Source organism: Aythya fuligula, chromosome 12 (genome assembly GCF_009819795.1).
Source record: "Aythya fuligula isolate bAytFul2 chromosome 12, bAytFul2.pri, whole genome shotgun sequence".
Classification (NCBI taxonomy): domain Eukaryota; kingdom Metazoa; phylum Chordata; class Aves; order Anseriformes; family Anatidae; genus Aythya; species Aythya fuligula.
Window position 1 is genome coordinate 20,338,860 of NC_045570.1, and position 24,473 is coordinate 20,363,332.

The 24,473-nt window shown below is 60.0% G+C and overlaps 1 protein-coding gene across 1 annotated transcript in view; it reads left to right on the forward strand.

Annotated features, from left to right (window-relative positions):
- The window catches only part of TANGO6 (transport and golgi organization 6 homolog), a 30,169-nt gene that overhangs the window by 4,227 nt on the left and 1,469 nt on the right, over nucleotides 1-24,473 (forward strand). Inside the window, 11 exon segments of the mRNA XM_032195610.1 lie at nucleotides 321-403; nucleotides 3,641-3,753; nucleotides 4,997-5,173; nucleotides 6,760-6,886; nucleotides 7,178-7,357; nucleotides 10,236-10,370; nucleotides 12,924-13,451; nucleotides 13,559-13,616; nucleotides 16,657-16,809; nucleotides 20,661-20,812; nucleotides 22,899-23,012. Of these exon segments, the coding sequence (XP_032051501.1) occupies nucleotides 321-403; nucleotides 3,641-3,753; nucleotides 4,997-5,173; nucleotides 6,760-6,886; nucleotides 7,178-7,357; nucleotides 10,236-10,370; nucleotides 12,924-13,451; nucleotides 13,559-13,616; nucleotides 16,657-16,809; nucleotides 20,661-20,812; nucleotides 22,899-23,012 (1,820 nt within the window).

The window sequence follows — 24,473 nt, forward strand, 5'->3', positions numbered from 1 at the left end:
GCCTCTCCCAGTCTGACAGTCCTGTGCTGGGCTCCTGGATGGGAGCCATCGGTTCCCCACACCGACCGAGCAGCTCTCCAGGGAGCAATCCCTCAGAAACTCGTGGTCTGCTTTGATTTGCTTGTAGCCTTGCAGAGGTTCCACCACTTCGGGGATATTTCCCACAGCTAACAAGGGCTCGGTGGTTCCCATGCTGCCCTTGTGGAGGGGAAGCCAGAGGGCTCTCTGTGGGCTTTTTGGTGCTGGGCATGAAGGGTTGCCATTTTGCTGAAGCCTCCTCGGTGCCCGGAGGTGCTGATATTTCTCCTCTTTGTTTTCAGAGATAGCAGCGGAAGATTTGTCAGCAGGGACGGTGCTGGTGACAGAGGCAGAGCTCAGCAGCTGTGTGGAAGATGTGCTCAAGGTAGAGTGTCTGTTGTGGACTGTGAGGAGGTGAGGACACTGCTCTGGGAAAGAGCTGGTTTGAGACTTCCTCAGCAGCTCAGCGTGTGTGTGTGTGTGTTTTAGGCCACGACAAAAGCAGCCTCTCAGGCAATCATGGTGCTGCAGCAAGGCCTCGAATTGCTCTGAGTAACCTTGAACAAAGCACTGCGCTGGAGGGAGTGCAGCTCCTTGATGGATACCAGAGGCACTGCCTTAACCCTTTCAAACATTCTCACCTGAAAATGTTCTACAGAGTGGCACTGAGCCCTTGCTGGTTGTTTTTCCCCACGTCTTGCTGGTGTGGCGATGAAAGTAAGGAGAGAGTCGGAGCAGTGGGCTGGGGGCCAGGATTCCCCATGGTGCTGTCACATTCTCTTCCTCCTTGAGCTGCAGCAAGAATTTCTGAGCATTGCCAGCATTGACTGCTTCCTGCAGGGTAGCTGTGCTGTCAGAACAGCCTCAGGACCCGGGCTGGGGTTGCAGACCAGGTAACACTAGAGCAGGTGGAGTGACACACAGGAGGTGCTGCTGGCCTGGCACACGTTGCTTTGGGTGATCAGTCCCTGTTAAAAATGGCATTTCTCTCCTGTCAGCCTCCATCAGAGGCATGCAGATGATCAGAGGGAAGCAACGACCCCAGGGAGTTCTGTGAGGGCTGAGTCTTCAGAGGATGCCCGAGGTCTCCTCCCAGGCTGTCGCTGGTTCACCCTCCTCTTAGTGCCTCCGTGCCTCAGTTTCCTGGCTGTGAAACCCGCATCGTGGGGCCGATTTACCTGCGGGAGGGAGAGCCTGCTGCCCTCTGCTGCTGCTCAGCAGTACCTTCATGCCTCCCGAGGGCTGCAGAGGGCAGCCTGAGCCCGAGTCTGAAGGGAAGCAGCTGGAGCTGGGAGCTGGGAGCTTTCACACAGCTCCCGCAGTACGTGGCTGAGGGAATTACAGTGCACCCAGCCCCCTTGGACGAGCTAAAATCATGAGGTTAAGTAAAGGAAAACGAGTAGCCTGTTTTGCAGGGACCTTTCTGAGCCTAACCTCGTGACACGTGGATTTCCGTGTGCGTGACGTTAATTTTAAAACCTGTGGGTGGGTAATCCCTCAGCAGCAGGTGCTGGGTGTCCGGCAGTTGCTGATCTGCCCCCAGAAGCTGCTCGTGGGACAGGACACAGCCTGGAGGAGCTGGTCAGACCTCAGGGCTGTGAGGCAGGAGGGGCTGCAGGAGCTCAGCACCTTTCCTGCCTGGCATCCAGACCCCAATTGGGTTCTGGGGCATGGAGAGGGTTCAGCAAAATGGGCAGAAACCCTCTTCTTCGAGAAAGGCTGCAGCCTGGTTGTATGAGTAACCCTCCTTCTGTGTTAGAGGACATCTTGTGGGCAGGACAATGCAGGTTTAGAGGCTGGAGCTCCTTCCAGCAAGGATTTTTGTCCTAGTGATGTAGGTAGGGAGCCTTTCCACCCCTGTGGATCAGTCTGTTCCCCACTGGAAAATGCCCCTGCTCTTGTAGGACTCCTTTGCAGCGGGGTGCTTAGCAGTGCAGGGCTTGGCTCTGGCACTGGAGGGGGAGGTGGGGTCCGTGCTTGTGCTCCCCGTGAGGGAACAGGGCTGTTGTGTGGGGCCCCTCTTCTGAAACCTTCCCTTGTGCCTCGTTTTCCCACCAGTATCACCAGTACCACGCTGCAGGCTTCACCCCTGCCTGGTAGCAGCCGAGCTTTCTGCTGCGTCCCAGCCAAGGAGGACATCTCAAGCCCAGGAATTCAGCTTCAAGAAGCTGGTGACTGGCTTCCTGGCATGCCCCTAGGCAGCCTAAGCTCTTAAATGCTGTGATTGTTGTAGTATTTTGCGTACTAATGATCTGTTGCAACTAGCTGGCAGGCAGAGACCAGTCTGGAGGGCTGCTCTGTGGCTGCTGCGCACAATGGGAATGCTGCAGGAGTTTGGGGTGGATCCCGCCCTAATGGCACAGCGCTCGGGGCCTGACAGCAGCCAGATTAGGGACGGAGACTCCAGCCTGCCATTTGTGGGGTTTTCTTGCCTAGCAAGTGTCATTTGATGCTGAGTGGGAAACCATCCTTGGGGCTTCATCAGGGAGGCTTTGTGTACAAAAGGTTCTGGTTAGGAAGAACGGCTCCACGGGGATTAGAGCAAGCAAAACATAGGTTTGCATCAATGCAGCAGGCCAAGACACTATCAAGAAGATCTTCCTGGGGCTCCTACCTGGCTGTCACCCTGCCTCTGGCAGGCAAAAGCTCCTTTGCTTTGTCCTGAGGGCACTTGCAGCCCTTGGAGCAGGGACTTGCTTGCCATGTGGGCAGGTTGGAGGTGTGGGGAGCATCCCAGTTTGAAGGAACAGCAGCTTCTGGGCAGATCGTTCACCAGCCTACACAGCTAGAAGTCCTTTGGAGAATTTGTCTGGTTCTTCCCCTTTTCTTTAAGCTAAAAGCTATGGAGGGAAATGGACTCTGGAGGGGGAAAAAAAAAAAAAAAAAAAAGGACCTAAACATAACAAACCCTGAGTCCAGCCAGACAAAGCTCCATATTTATCAGTTTCCTAAACCAAACTTTCCCATTATGGCTTTCACTGTAAGTGTCTTACCTGGCTTTTAGATTTGGACAATTTCTTTAAAAGGATTCAAAAGGAAGCCCGATGTCATAAGACTTCTGTGCTCCGTGGGCAGTGGCAGGGCTTGGTTACAGTGCCCTGGTAATAGTAGCTGGAGTGGGTAGAGGGTGCTGGCTCTGAGGAAGGGCTGCTTGGGGCAGAGGACAGGAACAGGGTCCTGCAGCCTCCTCGAAGCCAGGTCAGCTCAGCACACATCTGCCCTGCTAGGGACTGATCTGCCTATTTAGGATTTGGCTTTGAATGCAATTTCCATAAAGATTTGCTAATTCAGAGGTGCGTAATGCGTCTCTCTGTATCTTCAGACCTTACCCCCCAGCAGCAGACTTCCCAAGCAGCTCGCTGCAGTGTTCCTGTAGCTTGGAGCCCTGCTGTGGTTAAGCAAATGCTGGGAGAAAGGTGGTGCTGACGGCTGCTTTTAACACAGAACGTGGCATAATCGGGGAGATCAGGCTCCAGGCTGAAAGGAGCAGAGGCTGTAAATGCTCTGCCAGCCTCTCTGGTGGCAGCTGTCCTGCGTGCACGCACCTTCTGGCCTCCCTCGGCCTTCCCTCTGCTCCACGCAGGTGTTTGACTCTTCTCCATGTGCCCTTCTCTCTCTGTAGGTGTACGTGGTTGGAAATGACAGCTCCAGCCTGCTGCTGGGATCCCTGCAGTCAGTCCTGGGAGTGGTTTTCTGCCTCTATTCCTTCGCCAAGCAGAATGTGTCATACTTACGGTAAGGAAGGACTGCACTGCTTCTTCTGGGGTTTTGTTTCTCTGCGCTGCCTGGCTCCAAAGCACATGCTTTACATGGACATGCAGAGAAGACCAATTTTCTTACCCTGAAGAGCTCATTAAAAGCAGGCAGCAACCACAGGCATAGGCCAGGTACGTGACCTTACTGCCTGACCTGTGCACAGGGAAGCAGTTCTCGCCTTAGTTTGTGTCAGGAGGATTAGAAATGGTAAAAAGCCGCAGCTGGAGCTCTGACTGAAGAAAAAGATAATCTTTTCCCTGTCTGGGATCATTTTTCGGGTGTGTGCACAACCTGCCTCTCAGCAGCTGTTTCTTGCACTGCACGCAGCTCCCCCACAACTGACACGGTGCTGAGCATGACGTGCATCAGTCGTGGTGGCAGTGACAGCAGTGACCAGGTGTGACTGTCCTCTCCCCATTCTCCTCCTGGGCTTTCCCTGGGCTGCCCTGAGTTTGGGCCAGCCTAGTATGTACGTACGCTCCCGGTGGGTTTATACTAATGCCTTGGTGTTACTGGCACGTGGGTACTGGAGGTTTCCCCTAAAAGGGCTGTGCTATTATTAACGACTTGGTGAATCACTTCAAGGAGTAGCGAGCACTGGGGCACGTTCTTAGAACACGCCAAGTTAACGCTGCTGCTGAGTGAGCACAGTCACTGCTAGCTGCTCTCTTGACACAGGAATTTGGCAGGGGTAGCAAAAACCACAGCTGCCTGGAAGTGTTCAGGTTCCCAGACCCCTGGCACAGCACCGCTGCTCGATCTCATTAACCTGCTTTGTTCCTTGGCAGGGCTTTCCATGCCACCTTTCGGTGCTCCCCGTCTCCTTCCTCTTTCTTGGCACGGCCGGCAGCTCTGTGCTTTGTCAGATGGGCACGAAGCGGCACGAAGTGAGGCTGTGTGCAAGTGGCTGTCCTTGCACAAACACGCTGCTCGCTCAGCGCGCTCCCTTCCTCGCTGGGCTGCAGTCTTGAAGGACCCAGCTCCTTCCAGCTGTGGCCGCTAGAAGGACAGGCTGTTCTGCTCAGCTCCTTCTGACCTGACACAAATGCCTTCTGTTAGCCAGAGCTCTCAGCTCAGAGCATCCCAGAGTGTCCGTGGTGACTGCAGAGCATCCGTGCCTTGCCCCTCTCCTTGGGCCGCGCTGTCACGCTGCGGCACTGCGCAGAGGGCTCCAGCGGGCAGAGCAAGGTCACTGTTGATGTTTCTCTCTCTCTCCTGCCAGCTCCCCGTGCCAGGAGGTCCTGCTGTGGTTCCTGGAGAAGTCGGAGAGGGAGACGTCGCTGTCCGTGCTGGAGGGCTGTGCGGGGCTGGAGGGCAGCGTGCGCCGCCTCCACCCGCGGTGCTGCTTCCGTGTGGGCAGCGAGGGAGGCGCCGTGGTTGCGGTGGAGGAGCCCATCAGGTGAGAGCTGCTGGAGCACTGCGGGCACAGGGGCAGCCCCCAGGCATTGCCCAGTGCCTGGGGCCCTTCGTGGCAAGCTGGCAATGCTGTCCCCGCCTGTCTTGTCCCCCAGGCAGTTGGGTGGCTGAGTGGTGTGCACTGGGGCAGTGGGGACTCCACGCTGCCTCTGGGCTCCCCATCTGTAGTGCAGAGCTTTCGGCCCTGAAAACCAGCACGCTGTGAGCATTGCATGCCCTGTGTGTCCTCCTGAGTCCCAGGACTGGCCTCTGGGGTGTCTGGGGACAGGACACGCACCGCCAGTCCCAGTGCTCCCCGAGTGCAGCTTCCACCTCCAGCCAGGGGCTGTCTCTTGGCCGACCGCGACTGCGTGGAGCGGGTGGAATCCCTCGGGCACAGGTGGCACCGTTGCAGCAAGGACTTGGTGGTGCCAAAGTAGCCAGGCCAGGCACTGAACCCCCCTCCTGCTCTTGCAGATGGCCTCTGCAAGTAGAGGCAGTGCGTGGCCCTGTGGGAAATAAACTGCAGCCATTAGACTCCAGCCGTGCAACCTAGCGCTGTTCAGCAGCAAGGTTTTTGGTTTAAAGAGAGGCAGCTACGTTATTTGGCACGTCACGAGCACAGCCCAGCACTGTCCTGCAGGCAGAGCACACGGCTCCTGCCCAGCAGGGAGCTCTGCATGGGTGCGTCGGGAGCTGCGGGCACCCATTTCCTTCCCAGCGTAACAAAACCCTGTACAAATACCCTCATTCTGGTTTCATTTCAATCTGTTCCTGACCTGAATTAGAAGAAGGTCTGCCCTGGGGTTTGCACTGGTTAAACTGAATGTAATTTAAAATTATTCCTTAATGGCCATGCCTCTGCCTCTGTCTGCCCTGCTTTTATGGTTATGACTGCTGCATGAATTAGCTAGTGCTAGGATAGCATGGGTGGACTGAACGTGTGTTTTGTGCTGATGGTTTCTGTTAGTTCTTTCTTAAACGAATGCAGGTTAATTAATAAGCTGACTGCTTGATCATGTAGACCAAATTAACTGAGCAATAGCTTGGCTCAGCTGCCTCCGGGCTCCCGTGTTCTGGCTGTGCTCTGCAGGCTGGTGCTGGGAGCCGGGAGCCAGCCCCCTGCTGAGCCCTGAAACCCTGGGGTCTGCCTGGGGAGAGGGGCTGGGGTGATGGGACCCTCTGGGTGCCCTTTGGGGTGGTGTCTGCAGGACTTGTTCTCCCCACCTCCTGTGACATGACAGACTCAGCTTGCACTGCTGCTGGCTTTCACGAGAACAGAAATCTTAATTTCAGTGTCCGAGCAAATTGCACCTTGAAGTACAAAACCCCTATAAAGTGCCCCGGGTTCCTGCAGAATGTCGTGTTCAGACAGTGCGTGCTGAATGTTCCCCCTGGCAGAGGGGCAGCAGGAGTCACAGAGCTGCTGTGTGCTGCTGGGCTGGGAGCCAGGGGCCTGGAGAAGCACTGGGGACGAGGGATTTTAGCAGGAGGCAGCAGCAGGATTTCACCTCGCTGCATGGCTGCTCAGAGCCAGCCCTGGCGAGGCTCCGGGTGTGTTTGTGGTGGTGACACAGTGACTTGTTTCAGCGATGAAGATGAGGCCCTTTACCAGAAGGTTTCCTCGGAGCAGTGCTACGTGGAGAGCTTAGTGGAGCTGCTGTCCCACTGCCAGAAGAGTGGCCTGGCTGGAGACTTCTTCATCCGCTGCCTGAAGGTGAGGTCTCGGGGCACACCGTGGGGATGGTTTTCTTGGGACAGGCAGGTGGCAAAGGGGCCTGGGCATCAGTTGTGTTACTGGGAGCAGCGGGCACGGCACGGTGGAGCACTCCTGCCATGTGCTGGGCAGGCAGAGGGGAAGTGTGGGCGATGTGGATGTGCTGCACACAGGACTGTCAGCCCGTGGGGAAGGAGGTGGCTCCTGCAGCATCGAGAGTGTGGTTCATGGTGACCCTGGAACTGGTTTGCTGTGCCCCACCAGTGCCTCCCTGTGCTTCCTTTCCGGCAGGCGCTGACACAAGTGGCTGCAGAAGACGAGGCAGAGATGAGCCCCGGTGCTGCAGCTGGAGGGAGTCTGCTGGAGCTGGAGCAGCACCACGCCAGGCAGAGGAGGAAGCTTCTGGTCCTGCAGCTGGTGGCCACGCTGTGTGAGAGTGTCTCGGACACCGTGTTCACAGACATTGCTCAGGTGGGTCACGGCAGGGCCCATGGGGAGCAGCAGCTGGGGTACATCGTGGTGCTCTTTGCCAGTGGGCCCTAGGTGCATGATTACTAAGAAACAGCTGGAGAAAACCAGAACGTCCTCACAAAAAGCAGTTTATTAAGTCAGTCACGAGTGTCTGAAAAAGACACCATCCTGTGCAATATCAACAGGGCTGGCATAACTGTGTTCATGCACTCACAGATGTCTTCATGAATGTGCATCTGCGAAATCTATTAACCACGGTAATTTCAAGGGCTCGTTGAACCTGGTACCAAGCAGGGTTGTTAAAATGTGCTGCTTCTGTCCTCCCTGAACCCACACTGCCGCAGCACTGAAGGAAATTCCTGTCCTGTCTTCGTTGCACGCTCAGGGCAGTGCTGTGTTCACCGGCCGTTTTGCATGTTTAACTTCCTCATCCTCTTCTTCTTAACTCAGTGACCTGGTTGTGCTAGTTACCTGTGACTTGCTGAACCCAAAGCAGGTCACTTCTTGCGCAGGTTTTCTTATTTTTCCTCTCTGGGACAGTGGCATCTCCTGTGCTGTGCTCTGCAGTGGCAGCGCAGTGACACCAACGGTCACCAGCGGGTCTGGCTCTGCTGCCCGGGTCAAAAAGTCAGGAGTGGGAAATGAGGAAGGAGTTTGAATTTTTGGGTCTAGCGTGTCTGGTGTAAAAAGAAACACACACAAAGAAAAAAAGGCAGACAAAAAAGCCATTATACTTCAGCCTACAAGTAAACACCAGGGGTCATATTTCAAGGAGCGATCCCTCAGGTTTAAACAAGCATCTGCATAGCTGTGTTTTTAAGCATTTTCTGCAGCACAGGGTTCCTCCAGGGGGTTTGTTCTTGCTGCAGCCACTCTGCAGCGGGTGTGTGTATAACAGGGGTGGAACAAGCAGGAGCTGTCTGCCTGAAGCCTGAGCCAAGGAGCGGCAGCAGCTGAGGACCTCCTCAGTGGCACGATATATTTTATCTGCATTTTCCTGCTCACAGTTGAGTTTTATGAGATTCACCTGATTCCCTTGGTGTTGCAGTACACTCTTCTGCATAAGACAGAGACATCACTCAGAGTTTTATCTTTCGAGCTTTTTATTCCTCGTGGATATTAGTGTTTCTTTAATTTTTGGTATCTGCTATCTGCTGGTTGTTGTGACGTTTCTGTTTTTGCACCAAGTGTAATTTCAACCCATTCAGCTTTTGTGTCACTGCTTTGTGAGACGAGCTGCTCTGAGCTTGTTTGCATTCTTGTTTAACATCACTTTTTTTTTTTTTCTTGGTCTTAGTAGTCCAGAAAGTACCTGCACCCTTTCTGCAGCCCCTTGGAGCCCGTCTCCTGCTCCCTGCTGCAGTCGGGGGGCGTTTAATGAAGCTGGCAGCAGTCCGCTCGCTTGCCTGCGGTGCCTTGAGTGATGGCAGGAGGCTGGAAGCGTGGGGAGCTGGTGCAATAGGACCTTTTGCTTTGTTTTCCAAAAGAGGAGCTGTTCCAAAGGGTTCCTCTTATTTTGCAACAAGCATGTGAAGTGGCAAGGGCTGCTATTCATTCCTTTCCCACCATGAATGAGTGCCCGGCTCCTGCCACACTCAGTGAGCTGGCCCAGAGCAGCGCTCGCCAGCGCAGTGAGCAGACAAAGGAGCGGAGGGAAAGAAGTATTAATTTCAAGCTCCATTAGAAACACAGGAAGCCTGTGGGATCAAAGATCTTGGTGCCAAGTGTCAAGCAGGCCAGAGCCAGCCGAGCGGGATCGTTACTGGCTTGGAAGAAAAATTCAGAGGAAATGACAAACGGCGGGGTGTGCACGCAGCCTGTGTCGAGGGTCGGCTGCCCGGGGAGCACGTGGTGCCTGGTCCCTGGCTTTGTCTTCCTGCACTCGGGGACCCCTCTGAGCTGGCACATCGGGGTAGTTGCTGGGAGTCCTGCAGAGCTCGTCAGCGAAGGGGTTTGGCTGTGAAATGCCCAAATGCTCTCGGTGCCTGCGGGCGTCAGGACGCTGTGCTGGCCTGGGGGGCTCGCGGAGGGGTGCAGGCAGGCCTTGTTTTGTTAGGGGGAAGTTTATCTGAGCCGTGATAATCCCTGCTCAGCTCCATGTCTTGCTGCTGTGCCTGGTGCTGCTGGTGACTTTGGTCCATGACAGCAGTCGGCAGAGTTGATGCTTTCCCAGAGCTGCCAGGTCTTCATCTTCTGCTATTGTCTCATTTAATTTTTCAAGCCCAAACCTTTCTCCAGCACGATCTTGTAGGGACCCTCCGTGTTCCTCCCTGGTTGCCACCGCCCCCTTTGCTCCCTCTGAGCAACATCTTAGCTCTCTGCTTCCCCACGTGCTCCCAATGCGACCTTGCTTGTCCCAGGGCTGCAGGGAGGTGCTGGGGGAACACGTGGACTCCTCCAGCCCTGCAGCAGGGGCCGGGCTGGCTGCACCTTCCTGGGTCAGCTTTGTCTGCTGTGACCAGAGGGGATGTTAGCTTTGGGTTGGAGGTATTGTGTTTCACAAACACTGCTTTTCTCCCTTGGAGGGGAGGGCTGCAGAGGGGAGAGAAGGGGAGCTCCTGGCTTGGCCACTGCCCCCCCTGCAGCTCAGCTCCCCGGCACCTCCTCGGCTGCTTTGGACAGCAAGGTGTGGGGTTTGCTGCCAGGAACAGCAAATGCCCCGGGGATGGGCAGCAGTTTAGGACCTCCATCACCACCACCACGTCGTCCTGCACCCTCAGTGCATTCACAGCTGGGCTTCACCGGGGTCCCAGCTGCCCCCCAGCTCCCCAGCAGGGCTTGTGACAGCCAAGGGACCCACAGCAGCTCCTGGTGGGCTGCTCAGGGCATCTCCTTCCCTCCTCCCTCCCTTCCTAACCTCTCTCCCCTCCGCTGGCAGGTGGAGGAGTTCGTGGCCGCCACGCTGCAGCGGGCATGCATCAGCCTGGCACGGGGCCGCGGCGCTGCAGTGGAGGCACAGACGCTGAGCATGGCCATGGGGCTGGTGGCTGCTGCACTCGGCGGGGCCGTGCAGGTGAGTGGGCACAGGGCGAGCCTCAGGGCCAGGGGGGCTTCATCGTGGGACTGGGGGAGGCAGCACCATCCCCGCAGGGGGACGTCGGGGTCCCTGGGTGTCCCCCAGCCGCGGTGTGTTGGTGTTCGCTTATTGTCTTGTTCCTGGGAGCACAGCCAAGGGCGCCTTCCCCGCGGGGTGCTCGCCAGAGCCCGCTTGATGCAAGGGCCGGGCTCTGTGGCCGTGCTCTCTGGTCCCAGTTCTGTCTTTGGGAAGCGCCAGCCTGCCTGCACACGCGTGTGCTGCTCTGCTTCCCGCTGGCATTCACAAGCCACTTCCTCCTGTTTGTTCTGTCCCTTTAATCGAGCTCTCTTGACAATGCCATGTGTTCCCAATAACAAAGCAGCCAGGCACAGAAGGCTGCACCCTCCCAGCCAGGAGGAGGAGGAGGAGGAGGCGAGGTGGAAACCTCTTTGTGTGCCCTGCAGGCGTGCCCGCGGCTGCTGGGCTGCCCGTGGGATCTGGTGGCTGTCACCGGGCTGGGTGGGCCCCATGTCCTGCTGCACAGAGGTCCCAAAATCTTCGGGTGCCACCAAGCTCACGCAGACGGTGCTGCCTCTGGCAGAAGTGCTTCAGTGCAGAAGGCAGCAGAGAAAAGCTCTGCTAGCTCACAAAATGTTGGCTAATTCATTCATAATCCAAAATCTGCTTCTGAGAAGGCAATGACGGAGCAGCAGTCTCTTTACATACCACACCCTGCACCCCGTACATTCAGGAGCTCCCCCTCCAGAGCGTGCCAAACCTCTCCGTGGAGTCTGTACCATTCTTGAAGATCTGTAACAGCAGAACTCGCTCAGTGGCACAGTGTCGGCTAAATGCCACTGGAGAGTGACAATGTGTCCTAGTGCTGTGAAATCACTTCTGGTTACATCACCGAGCAGTCAGTTGCTTCATGCCCAAAGGAAAATTCAGCCATTAATGGGAAAAGATAATTCATTGTGTCTTACGTGCCAAATTCCTAGCGTGGGGAAGAGAGACATTTAGTTAAAAAAGAAATAAATAATAGTGGGGCATGTTCACAGACGAGGAGATAACAGGCAGCGTCCTCCAATTAAAACAGCAGAAACTGCCAGTTCTCATGTAATTAATGACCATATTGTGGCAGTCAATGTGCAGGAAGAGGAGGTGCAAAGTTCCCCATCAGGTGCCAGCTCGGGGCATTGCTGGGGCTTGTCCCTCGGAGATGCCTTTTCATGCACACGCCTGGGGCTAAATCTGGTGCTCAGCGTGGGGCTGGAGCACCAGATTTAGCCCCGTGCCCCAGCACCCCGTGCTCCACTGGTCCTGCATGGAAATAAATGCACAGCCTGGGACCTGGAGCAGCTTCAGGTCCTGGTTCTGGCAGCCCAGCCCCTGCCATGGTGGGCGCAGGGCAGCGTTAATGCCCCCCCTGCCAGGAGAGCCCCTGCTCCCTCTCCTTGTTAATGGAAATCAACGGCACCGGGCTGCAGATTGAATGAAAAAGGCTTCGTGGGGCAGCTGGTGCGGGAAGCAGCAGGAGAGGCTGCAAAGCTGCTTGGTTTTGAATGGCCAAGTGGGTTTTACATAATCATCCAAATGCTCCCCTGAAACCTCTGGGAAAGCTTTGCTTTTCAGGCCTTAGCTGCCCTGAGTTTGCTCCTGGGACCTAGCAATTAAATCCCAAACCCAGGTTAGGGCAGGAGCTGCCCCCACCATGGGATGTAGGTGCCCTGCGGGGTGCTTCCTTTGGGGATCCTGTGGGATCCGGCAGGGCAGCGAGCTCCGTGCTGCTGCCATCCCCACCTGCTCCTACCACACTGGGTTTAACACAGGGATTAGCATCAGGGCTAAGTGCCTCTGTCTCTGCAAGGTGCTTGTGGCTCTGGAGTCACAGCCTTCAGGGTGCTCGAGGCCAGAGGCTCTGCACCAGGGCATGAGGAGGTGCCCTTGGGAGGTGCCCTTGGGAGTTCCTGCAGCCCTGGCTGCCTGCCCTGGGCTGCTCCTTTCCCAGCTTCTCCCCTGACACACGCTGCCTGTCCTCAACCCAGAAAGCTCCTGCGTTCCTTTGTAGTGCACAAAGCCTTTTATTTCCCAAATGAGGTCTCCAGGTTGTTGGAGCTCTTCACAATGAACCTATTGAGGTAGGAGCAGGCAGGGGCAGTGCTGCAACTGATTACATTTGCTGCTAACCTGGCGTTTCACTAACCTGGCGTTTCACTTTGCAAGCACTTCGAGCCAGGGCAGAGCACCACAGAGGGGCCCTTACCCTGTTGTGTGCCCCAAGATGTGATGTTCTGCTGGCCTGACTGTGGGGTGCTCAGCAGCAGGGTGCCCTGCAGCATTTGGTACCACTGGGGCAGCCCTCGGTGTTCCTGCAGTCCTGCTCCTGCCCTCTCTGTGTTCCCTCTGCCCCACAGGGGCTTGTGGGGTTTTGGCCACCAATGCCATACAGTTCCCCTGCCCTAATCCCAGAGTATTTCTCCTGCTTCTGGCACGAGGGAGCGGCCCCTACGTGGCAGAGGAAGCCTCCCACTGCTCCTCTCCTCCCCGCAGCTGAAGTCGAGTGACTTTGCCGTCCTGAAGCGCCTGCTGCCCTTGCTGGAGGAGGTGTCCTGCACCCACCCCGACCCCGTCATCCAGGAGCTGGCCGCGGACCTGCGCATCGCCATCTGCACTCACGGCGCCTTCTCTGCCCAGACGGTTGGCACTGCGGCCGAGACCTTGCTGGGGAAAAAGCTTGGGCCGAGCAGGACAGGAGGGGAGAGCCCCACAGGCCCCCCACTCATGGCCCCCTGCCAAAGCCCCGGGGCTGGTGGGGCACCCACGCAGCGTGGCCGTGGCTGCGGCCGCCCCTCGGCTCCCAAGGAGGGTGAAGAGCAGAGCGTGCACGAAGAGCCCGGTGCCACGGGTCCTGCTGCAGCCCCAGGCACTGAGAGCCCGGCCCCAGCTCAGCTCCAGGAGCTCCTCTTATCAGCCTACGACCCCCAGGTCCCTGTCCGGGCAGCTGCTGTGCGTGCTCTTTCCAGCCTGATATCGCAGAGGGACCCGGAGGCGCTGCAGATGCAAGAAAAAATCCTCCAGGTACAGGGCCCCGCGCTGCCACCATCCCTGTGACAATGGTGTGAGGCAGTGCCCCTCTCGTGTCCTCAGAAACTGCTGGTAACAAGCCCCTCTCTTCATCCTTACAGGTTTTCCTAGAAAATGTGCAGCACGAGGACTCCTTTGTGTACCTGTCTGCCATCCAAGGTGAGCAGTGCCTGACCTGACGGCTGCACGGTCCCGAGCCCTGCAGGGTGCTGTGCCCTCGAGCCCCGCTGTCAGCAGCGATGCTCCTGCCTGCAAACTGGCCTGCCATGCAGCCCGTGGTCTTTGTGGGGGCTTAGGGAGTGCCACCCCGGTACGGTGCGTTCCCCACGGCCTTAGAGCATCCCAGGAGCGTCCCTGGGAGCAGCCAGATGGAGCTTGGCAGCTCAGGATGTGCCTCGAGCCAGCGCCTGGGCCGTGCTCCTCGTTCCTCGGGCTGGTGAGCGTTGTCTCCTGGGCCTCGTCGAGCTGAAGCTCTCCTTGTGCTTACTCAATGGGTAATTAGTTGATTTACTGCCTGATTTAACTGCTAATGTGCACAGCCCACAAGCGTGCAGCCCCGGCGCGGAGGCGAGGGTGCCCTGCGTGGGTTCACAGCTGGGGGCTGTCCCCCAGGCAGTGACACCGGGAGCTGGTCACCGTCCCTGCCCCGACCTCCTGGGGCTGTGCTGACGTGGGGCGAGCCAGCCCCCTAACCCTGCTCCTGCACAGCCCCCTGTGTGGTCCCTTGGGAAAGTGGAGCAAAAACCGGCTTCGTTTACCCCACAGCTGGGCTGCGAGGGTCTTTAAGGACCCGTGGATCTTTAAAGGATCCAAAAACCCAAGGATCCCCAAAGGATTTAACCCAAAGGATTTAACCCAAAGGATTTAACCCAAGGATCTTTAAAGCTGTTGCAGCTCACTGGTCGGTTCCCAGCAGTGATTTTGGTGAAACTGGGTGGGTGGGGATTGGGAAGGGGCTCTGCCCCCCTGGGCAGGCTGTTCGCCCCCGCAGTTGGGGCTCCCAGTGCTGCCCCTTTCCTGCTTCCCAGGAAACGCGTGGGACTTCTCCTGCTCCAGCACGTTCAGCTCATCCCCTTCCTGCTGCGTGTGGCACCGGGCTGGTGCGGCAATTTGCATGCAGGTGCCTCCGAATCCGGGCATGGCTCGGGCATCTTGCACAACGGACTGCCCGTGCCTATCGGTCTCCTGTGTGCATGTGAGAAAGCAGAGGGGAGGTGTTCCTGGAGCCCTTGGGAGACCCCTGCACAGCAAGCAATTATCTTAGGGCTGCCAAACAGGAGAAGAATCTGTTTGGGGGGACTGGGGTTCCCCTGGAGGCCCGCAGAGCTGGTGGCCAGGCGGTGCATGGGGTTTGGTGGCTGTAGGGAGCTGGGGACAGGGCAAGGAAGCGCCGTCCTCAGCATCTGCCCTGCGTGCAGCACTTGAGCAGGTAACCTTCATACCCAGCTGGAAAACCAGCTTATCGATATGCTTCCCTCTCTCTGCCTGTACGGTCTTGAGTGGGACGGGTTTGTCCTTGCCCTGCAGGTGAAATAGAAACGCACGCTTAACTATTCCTCGAGTGATTAATATCCAGCGTGCAGCTGCCTCCGTGTTTCGCAGCCCCGCTACCGCTGTGATTAACCCTGACGCAGTTCCCTGTGGGGGTGACTCACCCCTGGGTGCTGCTCGGGCTGCCGAGCCGTGCCGAGCCACGCGTGGGGCCCGAGGGCAGCAGGAGAGGCTGCTCCGAGGGGCTCCAGGTCCCCCGGCAGGGCTCCCCTCCAGCTCCTCGTGCCGCCGTTGGGCGCAGGAGGGAGCCGCAGCGCCGGGCGCGTGCGGGGTGATGCCAGGGGAGAGGTCGCTGCCCCCTGTGGATGTGCTCGGGCTTGTGGATGGTAACCCACAGCGGGCGCCGAGCGATAACTGGGGAACTGGGTTGGAGGTGAAGGCTCCTGGAGGGCAGGGGAGAGCTGGAGCCGTCCTCTCCCAGCCCCGGTGCTGACTCAGTGCTTGGCACAGCCAGGGCAGCGCTCTGCCACTTGCATTTCCCTGGAGAGCGGCTGCCTTTTGCCACCCCCGTGCCCCAGCCAGAAACGTGCCCAGGTCTGGGAGCCCTGGAGCTGGCAGAGCCCTGCCCGGGGGGTGCAAGCAGGGACCCCCCGGCCTCCAGAAACAGCCCCCACGCTCTGCTGGAGCCAGCGAGCTGCCCGGGAGCTGCACCCGGCCAGCGCTCACCGTGGCAGCATCTCCCAGTGTCTGACGTCTGGCTCGTTATGTAGACACGGGGTCAATGAATATTAACCAGCAGTAATTAGCGGACACCTGCTGCCAACTGCTCAATAATTTCCCTCTCAGCTTGGCACCCAACCCCAGGCCACGCTGGGTACAGGGGCGGTTTTGGCTTTGCACGGAGGGGCGACGTGATGTGCTTGGCTGAGCAGGCGGGGGGTGACACTCATCTGTGCAGAATTAATTCCAGCCCGGGTGTACCTGCTGCCTGGAACTCAGCAGTGTTGAGCAAACAATGGCAGAATTTGGGGGTGATTTCCCCAATTACGCCCTCAAGACAAGCGAACCCCCGTGCCATGATGTCCTCTGCCTTTCCAAAAGTGCGTTGGGGAGCAGGAGGGGGCAGCTGGGGTCTGTGCGTGCTGCTTTCCCCCCATGGCTCTGTCAGTTTGGCTTTGACACCGGGGGATGGAGCAGCCCTCGCGTGGTGCCCAGCAGCCCTTGGGGGAGTGGTGTCCCCACTGAACTGGCTGTCACACCGGCTCCAATGGCACGGACACCACTTGGCTTCCTGCCTCTGCTGGAACGCTTACCCCCCTTCCTGGCCATCGCCGTGACACCTGTAATGGATTTTGGGTCGTTGCTTTTCTGAGAGTGCAGTCCCAGAGTTTTCCCCTCTCCGTCCTGCCCAGTGAGGAGCTCTGGTGCTGGCCGTGCTGTGGAGCTGGGACCCGCTGTCAGTGTCCCCTGCTGCTCGCTGTAGCACGGGGCCCAGCGGGTGCTGCCCGCTCCAGCACAGCCCTCGCTGAGCATAGGTGAGACTTGAGAGCCTGTGTCTGACCCAAAACTGCTGCTGGAGTTGGGTCACGATGCCAACCACCACCATTTCCCATCTCCTCGGTTAGGGAGGCGATGCAGAGTGCTGCCCACCTGTGTGCCATCCTCGTGTCCGAGCCTGACCTGTATTTTCTTTCCCCTTTCCCTCCAGGCGTTGCCCTGCTGTCCAGCGAGTACCCGGAGCAGATCCTGCCCACCCTGCTGGCCCGCTACGGGCACCCCACGCAGGGCACCGAGGACGCCCCGGCTGCTGTGAGCAGGATGAAGCTGGGCGAGGTGCTGATGCGCGTGACACGGGCGCTGGGTGAGTGGTGCCTGGGCACGGGGTGGTGTTGGGACATTTTGGAGATGAAGGCCAGTGAAATCCCAGGCTTTGTAGGGCTGGGGGTTCCTGCCGTGCCCACTCGGGATCACGGGGGTGCGAGCAGATGGGGCCAAGCCCCCCGTGGGCAGGGGGAAGCCGAGGGGACCCCCGCGGTGCAGGGACATGAGCGGTGCTGGGGCAAAGAGGTGAGCAGGAAAATGCTGCTGGGAAAACCAAGCCTGGGGCTCGAGTGTGTTGCACAAGGGCCTGCGGTTCCCTGGAAAACCCCATCCTCCTGCCTGCGGGGCAGAGGGGAGCCGGCTCCCGGGGCCTTCCAGGCATCGCCCTGCGTGGGGGGACTGGCCCCGTGGGACCGGGATCCTGCCCCGCCACCCGGCAGCTTCCCAGCTGAAGCCCAGGGGCAGGAGCGGGGGCGCGGATCCCGCAGCCGGCCCCCCTCACCCTCGGCAGCCCTGGCTGGGTTGAGAGGACGCCGGGAAGCGCCTGGACATGCAGGGCTGAGGGATGAAAGCTGTGCGAGGCCTTTCCGGCAGCTGCTGTTGGGACATGTCCTAAAACGCCTCCTGCTTTCTCCTGGTAGAGGCAAGGCTGACGAGAGCAGGCGTTTGGTGTTTCCAGGGCACCAAGGGAAGGAGGAAGCCGCTCTCCCCGGTGCTGTCCATCCCAAGGGGCTGAGCTGAGCTGGGACCTCCAAGGGCAGCGCCTGGCAGCCTGTCCTCCTGGCCCACGAGCTCTCCCTTCAATGTCTGATCTCACTGGGGCATGAGAGGAGCACAACGAGCCCTGGTCCTGCAGCCAGGCCCCCAGCTTGGCATCCAGCCCTCAAATTGTTCCCACCAGTGCCAAGTGGCAGCTCTGTGCCACCCTCTTTCCTGGAAACCCCGTGGCAGGGTGCGACCTGCCCAGCCTTCACACAGGTAACTGCAGCCTATTGTTCGTAACAGTCGTGCAGTGCAAAAGGGCTCCTCTTCCTGGGCACAGCAGACACGGGGAGCCCAAAAAAATGCTGTGTGCTGCACCCTGAGCCCCCCCCGTGCTGGCAGCTTGGGCATCACCCTCGGTCCCCATCCATGTGGGATGCAGCGCGCTGCATCGCCCAGCACAGCCCGGCTGCTTGGGACAGCAGCAGCACGGCTTGTTCAGGCAGGAAGGTGACTGTATGCCCCGCAGTCCTGCTTCCAAAAAAACGGGCAGAGAAATGCTCCCATGTGGGGAATCGCTGCCTCCTGCGGGGTCGGTGTGGGCTCGGGGACACTTCACGTGGTGCTGTGCTGCCCGGCTGGGTGACAGCGGCTGGCCCCGTGCTTCCTGGCTCTGCCTGCACTCGAGGCACGCTGAGCTTAGCTCGGTGTTAAGGCAGCAGCTGTTCCAGATGGGGAAACATCTGGGCACGTCTCCTGCGTGCCGAGGAGTGACGTGGCAGCGCTGGGCTGCTCGTAGGAGCTCTTGGCCAAGGCTCCAGCGCTCCCCGTGAGCGCTCCCCGCACCGCAGCAGCTGCAGCTCAGCGTCGTGGGCTGGCCCCATGGGCCCTGCAGCGTGGCCACTCGGGCTGCCCGGGTCCTGTGGCTGCAGGGGCAGCTCCTTGTGCTGCATCCCGTGGGGTTGGTGCTGCCTCGGTCACATTTTGGCCCCTGGGATGGGGACAGGGATGGGGGATTCACGTGCTGCACCCTGTGCGGTGCTGGGTGTTTGTCAGCAATCACACTGCTCCACGTGGCAGCTCCCTGCCTGCCACACGGCTGCAGAGCGGGGTCACCCCTGCACTGCCACCTCCTGGGTCCCCACAGACCCTCGGTGACAGCCCTGCTCTGAGCCCTGCCCCAGGGAGCATCGCAGCTCCTGGCAGCAGCTCCCCGTCCTCCCTCCTCGCTGCGGGAAAAGTCTCTTGGCTCTAGGCGTGAGCAGCAATTGGCAAGGGGCCCTTTCTTTAAAGATAATAACATAATTGCACTGCAGTGTGTCAGTGTTTTATTCAGCTCCCCGGTACTTTGGATCCTTCAAAGGCGCTTTATCCTTTAACGACACCTCCTCTCGCCTCCCAGGCGGGCGGGAGCTGTGCTTGCAGGTACGGGGATGGCCGGGCAGGCTCTGGGCCAGGCTTTCAGGTGCGAGGAGGAGCGGACGGACGGAGGGCTGCGTCGCCCACGAGTGGAGCCCCGAGGGGAGGGCCGGGCGAGGGGCACGCTCGGGGTTTGCACGTGGCAGGGCTGAGCCCTGGCACTGAGCGCCGCAGCCGTGCCCGTCCCAAACACGGCCCCGTGCCCTTCGGTCCAGCTCCGTGCCAGGGCTCGGCGGTGCTGGGCCGGGACCCAGCACGGGCACGGGACGTGCTGGGGCTCCCCGGGGTGCTGCTGGAGGGGTGCTGGCAGCAGCAGGGTGGGCACGGCCCCCGCGGGGGCTCTCCTCCCCGCTGCGGAGCCTCTGCTGCGGGCAGCGACTGCGGCGTGTCCTGGCGCGCCTGCGTATTTATAGAACACACTGCGCCGGGTTGTTTTTGTTGCAAGGCTTCGGTCCTCCAGACAAAGGACTTCTCCGGTGCTTCCAGAAAGGCTTTGCTCCCTGCAGCAGCACCCCTGTGATTCGGAGCTCTCCTGCTGCTGCCCTGCACCTTGGGGCTGCCGTGCCGCCCTCCCCTGCCTGCCTCTGTCCTGCTGGAGCCGTGCCTGTGCGCGAGGGGCTGCTCCAGGGAGCAGGGCCGTGGGGAGAGCTGCCCGACTGGCTGCAGGCAGGGCTGAAGGCAGCGATGGGGAAACGATCCCTGCCCTGCTGCCCTCCTGCTGGAGCAGAGCTGAGGATGCTCCTCCCGCAGCCCTGCTGGAGTTGCTCCTGGTCCCCTGCCACCAGCGGGGTCTTTGTCAGCCCCATGAGGAAGCGTTCTTGTTCCTGGCACCTGGCAGGAGAGAGCTGAGGACAAGTTGGGATCTGCTCAGTGCTGGGACGAGGACAGGAGCACACGGGGCTCTGCAACCCGACACAGCGGGGGCCGTGTGTGGCTGCCCCGCCAGGGCTGGGGGGGAGCTTTGCTCTCCCCCATCCCAGGGTCTGTGAGGAATTTGCATCGTCCCTATGGACGTTAGCTGCAAACCCATTAAATCCACTCCAAGTGCCGAGGCAGCCCTTCTCCCTTCTCCACTGGGGCGTTTGTCTTGCTGCAAGCGAGCTCCGAGAGATCCCTGCAGCTTTTTTTCCCTGCTCACCCCACCCGAACACCTCCCCAGGTTAGCCTGTGCCCGGCAGCCCGTGCTGCATGGGATCTGCTGCTGCAGGAGGGTGCCTCCGCCTCGGGAGCACTCCTGGCCAGCGTTTGGGTCGTGCAGGACCCGGGTGTCCTTGTGAGCGGGGTAATTGTGCATGCAGGTCACTGCCTGCGCACACGCAGCTCTAATTAGCTGGCTCACACATCCCCGGTGCCTGCCCGCGCTAATTGGCCATGGGCTCTGGGCGCTGAATGATGTGAGAATTTGGGCCTTCGCACTTGGGATTGTTTATTTGCAGCACGTCACCTACCTGAAAGGCCCAACAGAAGACTGAGGGAATACGTGATGATGCACCCAGCGGCCCCAGACAAAGCTCTGTGCTCGGGGCTGCGTGACACGAATCTTACCCGAGCGGGGGGTGCCCGGTCCCCAGCAGCGCAGGGGGTCACGGTGAGGGATCTGGCTGCTCTGTGCTCCAAATATTGCACCCAGCTGTTCTGCAGGACACAGATTGGGCCCTGAGCTTCTGTCTCGTGGCTGTGCTGGAACCCTGTGGGGTGTCCTTGCAGCCAGCCGTGCTGTGCCATCCTCCCGGCACTGCGGTGAGCGCTGTGCTCTCTCTTCTCTTGCAGGGGACATGGTGGTCAAGCACCGAGAGCCCCTGATCCACGCCTTCCTGCGGGGCTCCCGGGACCCGGACAGCGTGCTGCGTGCCAGCAGCCTCTCCAACCTGGGGGAGCTGTGCCAGAGGCTCGGCTTCCAGCTGGGCTCCGTCATCCACGAGGTACCGAACCCCCCGACGGCCGCCGTCACCTCCCCTCCTGCCACTGCCTGGGGCTGGGGGCCGTGGGACGGGGATGCTTCAGCTGGGCACAAAGTCCTGGGCTGTGCCACCCCGGGGCCTGGGCTAAGGTCTTTTGGGGGCAGGTAGTGGGGACGGGTGCTTGGCATGGCACCAAAGCCCCCAAAGCCCCTGGGGGAGCCCCCAGCTGCGCCGTAGCGGGGCTGGCTCTGGTTAATGAGGCTGCTTCGTCAGCTGCCGGCAGGGTCGCTGCCGGGGGCACAGCAGCACGGTTCCTTTCACAGCTTACTCTGGGAGAGGACGTGAATGATGCTTGCAGATATTAGAGCGTAAAAAAAAGTCATTCAGTCTGAAGCAAACGCTCGGGTAATTCTAGCGCTGAGTTTCAGGGCTGAGAGCTTCGGCAGCAGCTAAAAATGTCTCAGTGATGGGAAGTGACAGACAGCCCCAAGGAAGCGCAGCGGGATCTGCTCCGCCCATCCTCGTTTCCCTAGAGCAGGAGACCTCAAGGCATATTCTGTACCTGCCAAAGGCACCTCCTCCCCCTTAACGAAACCTCCTTATCCTCCACGCTACTACTGCTGGGGAGCACTCGGTGCCCACGGGAGCGCCGTGGCAGCGGTGCTCAGCCCTCACCCGGGTGGGTGCCCGGGGTGGGGATGCACAGAGGTGCCCCGGCTGCGCTCCTGCGTGGGGCAGCCAGGCTTTGGGCACGTTTCTGCCCCGGCTGTCCGGGTGTCCAGCACCCAGCCTGGGAGCCGGGGCTCTGGTCGGGCTGTGGATGTTGCAGCGGGGCGAGGAGCACAGCGTTGGGTGTGGGAGCTGCAGCCCGGGCTCGAACGGGGCCGATCTGCTCAGCTGGCGAGCACCGTGCTCAGCTCGAGGGGTTTGGCCATTTGGGGAGCTGCGAGCATCAAACCCCCAGCGCCGTGCTGGTGTGGGCAGCTGGAGAGGTTCAGGGCTGGAGGGAGGCAGCAGCATCGGCGCGGCACGCCGGCTTTTCTCCCTGGGTTCCCTCTCGCTGCTGCTCACGCATCAATGGGGTAATGACAGCGTTTGATGAGATGCCAATGCACCACACATGCAGCTATTTTGGGAACGCGCTAGCTCTGCTAATTCTTCCTGCTGTCACTGGGTGTTTAATTAGGTTCCTTCAACTCTGCTTTTTTTTTTGAAGCTCTCAAAGACGTCCGCGCAGCGCTCAGCCCCTGGCAGGGAGGTGCTCGGTGCCCCGCGAGCACCGGTGCTTGAAGGAGGCACAGCCCCGTGGCAGCAGCGTTCCTGTGGGGGCTTTTAAGGACACTGCGTGACACCAGGAGCACTCTGCAGCCTCAGCTGGGCTCGGTGCCCCGATGAAGGCGAGCTTTGCAGCGGGGCCAGCGCTGCCTCCCTCACCTGCTCACGGTGCAGCCGCTGTCCCCTCGCCCCGCTCGCTTCCCAGCTGCTCAGGTCACATCAGCTGCTTCACCCAGCATCGCTGCCACCGCTGGCTCTGCAGGACTTGCAGCAGTCACGATTTCTGCTGCAGGAGCCCACCCCCTGTCTGGGCGCTCCGCGGTGTTGCAGAGGGACGCAGGGCTCGCGAGGCAGCGCCGGGCTGCAGCTCCAGGGCTGGCAGGAGAAGGGCGCAGGGACACGTCCCCTTCCTGGCGTAGGGAAAGCCTTTGTGTGTAATTACTGATGGTGAAATCCTTTCCTGAGCACGCTGCTCGGCACCGCTCTGCGCTGCAGCTGCTGGCCGTGGCGGTGCCCTGGGCTTCCCCAGGCAAATTGCCCTGGCTGCGGGTGAGCGGCTGCTGGGCTCTGCTGCTCCAGGGAGATCAGGGCAGCACGGCGAGAGCCCGAGGTGCCAGGAGGGTTTTCCATCCCCCAGCCTCATGCCCCACGGTGCTGTGGCTGCCTCTGCACCAAGTGGGACCTCCCTGCACGTAGCCGAGTGCCAGAGCCCCACGCCGTCCCTGCCAGGTCACCTTGTGTCCCCTGATGGGGACTCTGAGCCCCTGCCCACGGGTTGGCCATGGGTGGTGGCACGCGTCCTGCTGATGTCCTCCCCGTGCTGCCCCCCCAGGTGACCTCCTGTGTGACAGCCATCGCCAAGACGGACCCCGAGGCGGAGGTGCGCCGAGCTGCCGTGCACGTGGTGGTGCTGCTGCTGCGGGGGCTCAGCGAGAAGGCTACCGAGGTGGGTCACCCCCTGCTTCCCCCCGGGACAGCGAGACCCTGTCCTGGAGCACGGTGCTCCAGGGGTTGTCCCTGCCCTGGGGTGGCAGGTCCCGGTGCTGCAGGGCCAGGCTGGCAGTGGCAGCGAGTGCTCTGGACACGTCCCCGCCTGGTGACGGCTGCAGTCACCCCAAGCTGGCGTTGTGGCTCCGGCATGTGCGGCAGCTGCAGGGAGTTAGGAGAAAATTAACTGAGCTATAATTACCTGAGCAGCTGCAGGCTTCCTCTGCCTAAATTACTGCTGATTCTGGTGCAGGCGGGTGCTGTGTGCCCTGCTCCCGCTGGGAACGGCCGGGAGAGGGCTGGGCTGGGTGCAGCAGGGACGGAGTCATCCTCACAGCTCCGGTGCAGGCAGCAGCTTGGAGAGCCTGGCATGGTGACAGCCCTGCCAGCTCCTTGCTGTAATCATTTCAGTTTTTCTGTCTCAGCTTTCTTTAAGCCAGAGCTGCCCTTTTCCTATCTCTCTGTCCCTCCATTCTCGCCCTCCCCGCAGCTCGGACCCAGCATGCAGCCTTTTGGGGACAGCCTGGTCCCTGATACGTTCCTCTGTGAATGCAGACACGCAGCACGTCCTGGCCCCAGCCTCGAGCAGAGCAGCCCCTCGGCCTGGGGCTGTGCCTCTTGCCCTCTGCCCGAGCTGGCCCCGTGGCCACCCAGCCTCGTGCACAGCCCGGGGGTGACCCCTCGCGGGGTCCCTGCCCTGGGGACGCACGCAGACGGTGCTTGCGAGGGCACCGCGGCAGGAGCAGCCGTGCAGGAGCTCTCCCTGTGTGTGCTTTGTGCTCCGTGCACGCCTGCTCTTTGTTTCTTTGTGGAGGCTTCAGGGAAGGCTGCCGGTGTCACTGCCGGTGTCACTGCCGGTGTCACTGCCAGCGTTCCCCTCCAAGGCTCGTTGCTCCCCCAGGTCGAAGCTTCTCCTCTCTGCCTCCACCCCCACACCCCCAAAAAAAGACAGCCTGACTGTGTTTCCTCCTGAAGGCAATCCCAGTCCCCACAGCTCTCTTACTGCTTCCCATTTTGCAGGAGGGCCGGCTCCTGCAGTGCTCAGCCCCGTGCCCTGCCCGGTGCTGAGGCACCAACATCTCTCCCGGGCAGCAGCGCCGTGCAGCCACAGAGGTTTTGTTTCCCTGGCTCGGAGCAGCAGCAGAGGATGAGCCATCCTCACCTCATGGCCTCCTAGAAGGGGCAGGGCTCCTTGCTGCAGGGAGCCCCACGAGGCTGGGGGCCCGGACGCGGATCCGCATCTCCCTCTGAGCTCGCTCCAGCTCCCTGCGCTCCTCTCGAGCTCTCTCCCTCCTCAGGGCTCTGCCCTTCAGAGCACCCCGCTCTGGGAAGGGCCTGGCTCCTTTCTCAGCACTCGCAGGAATCTGCCCCTGAAGCCATTGGCGCTTGGCACCTCTTCCTTCTGGCACCCGCTGCTGCA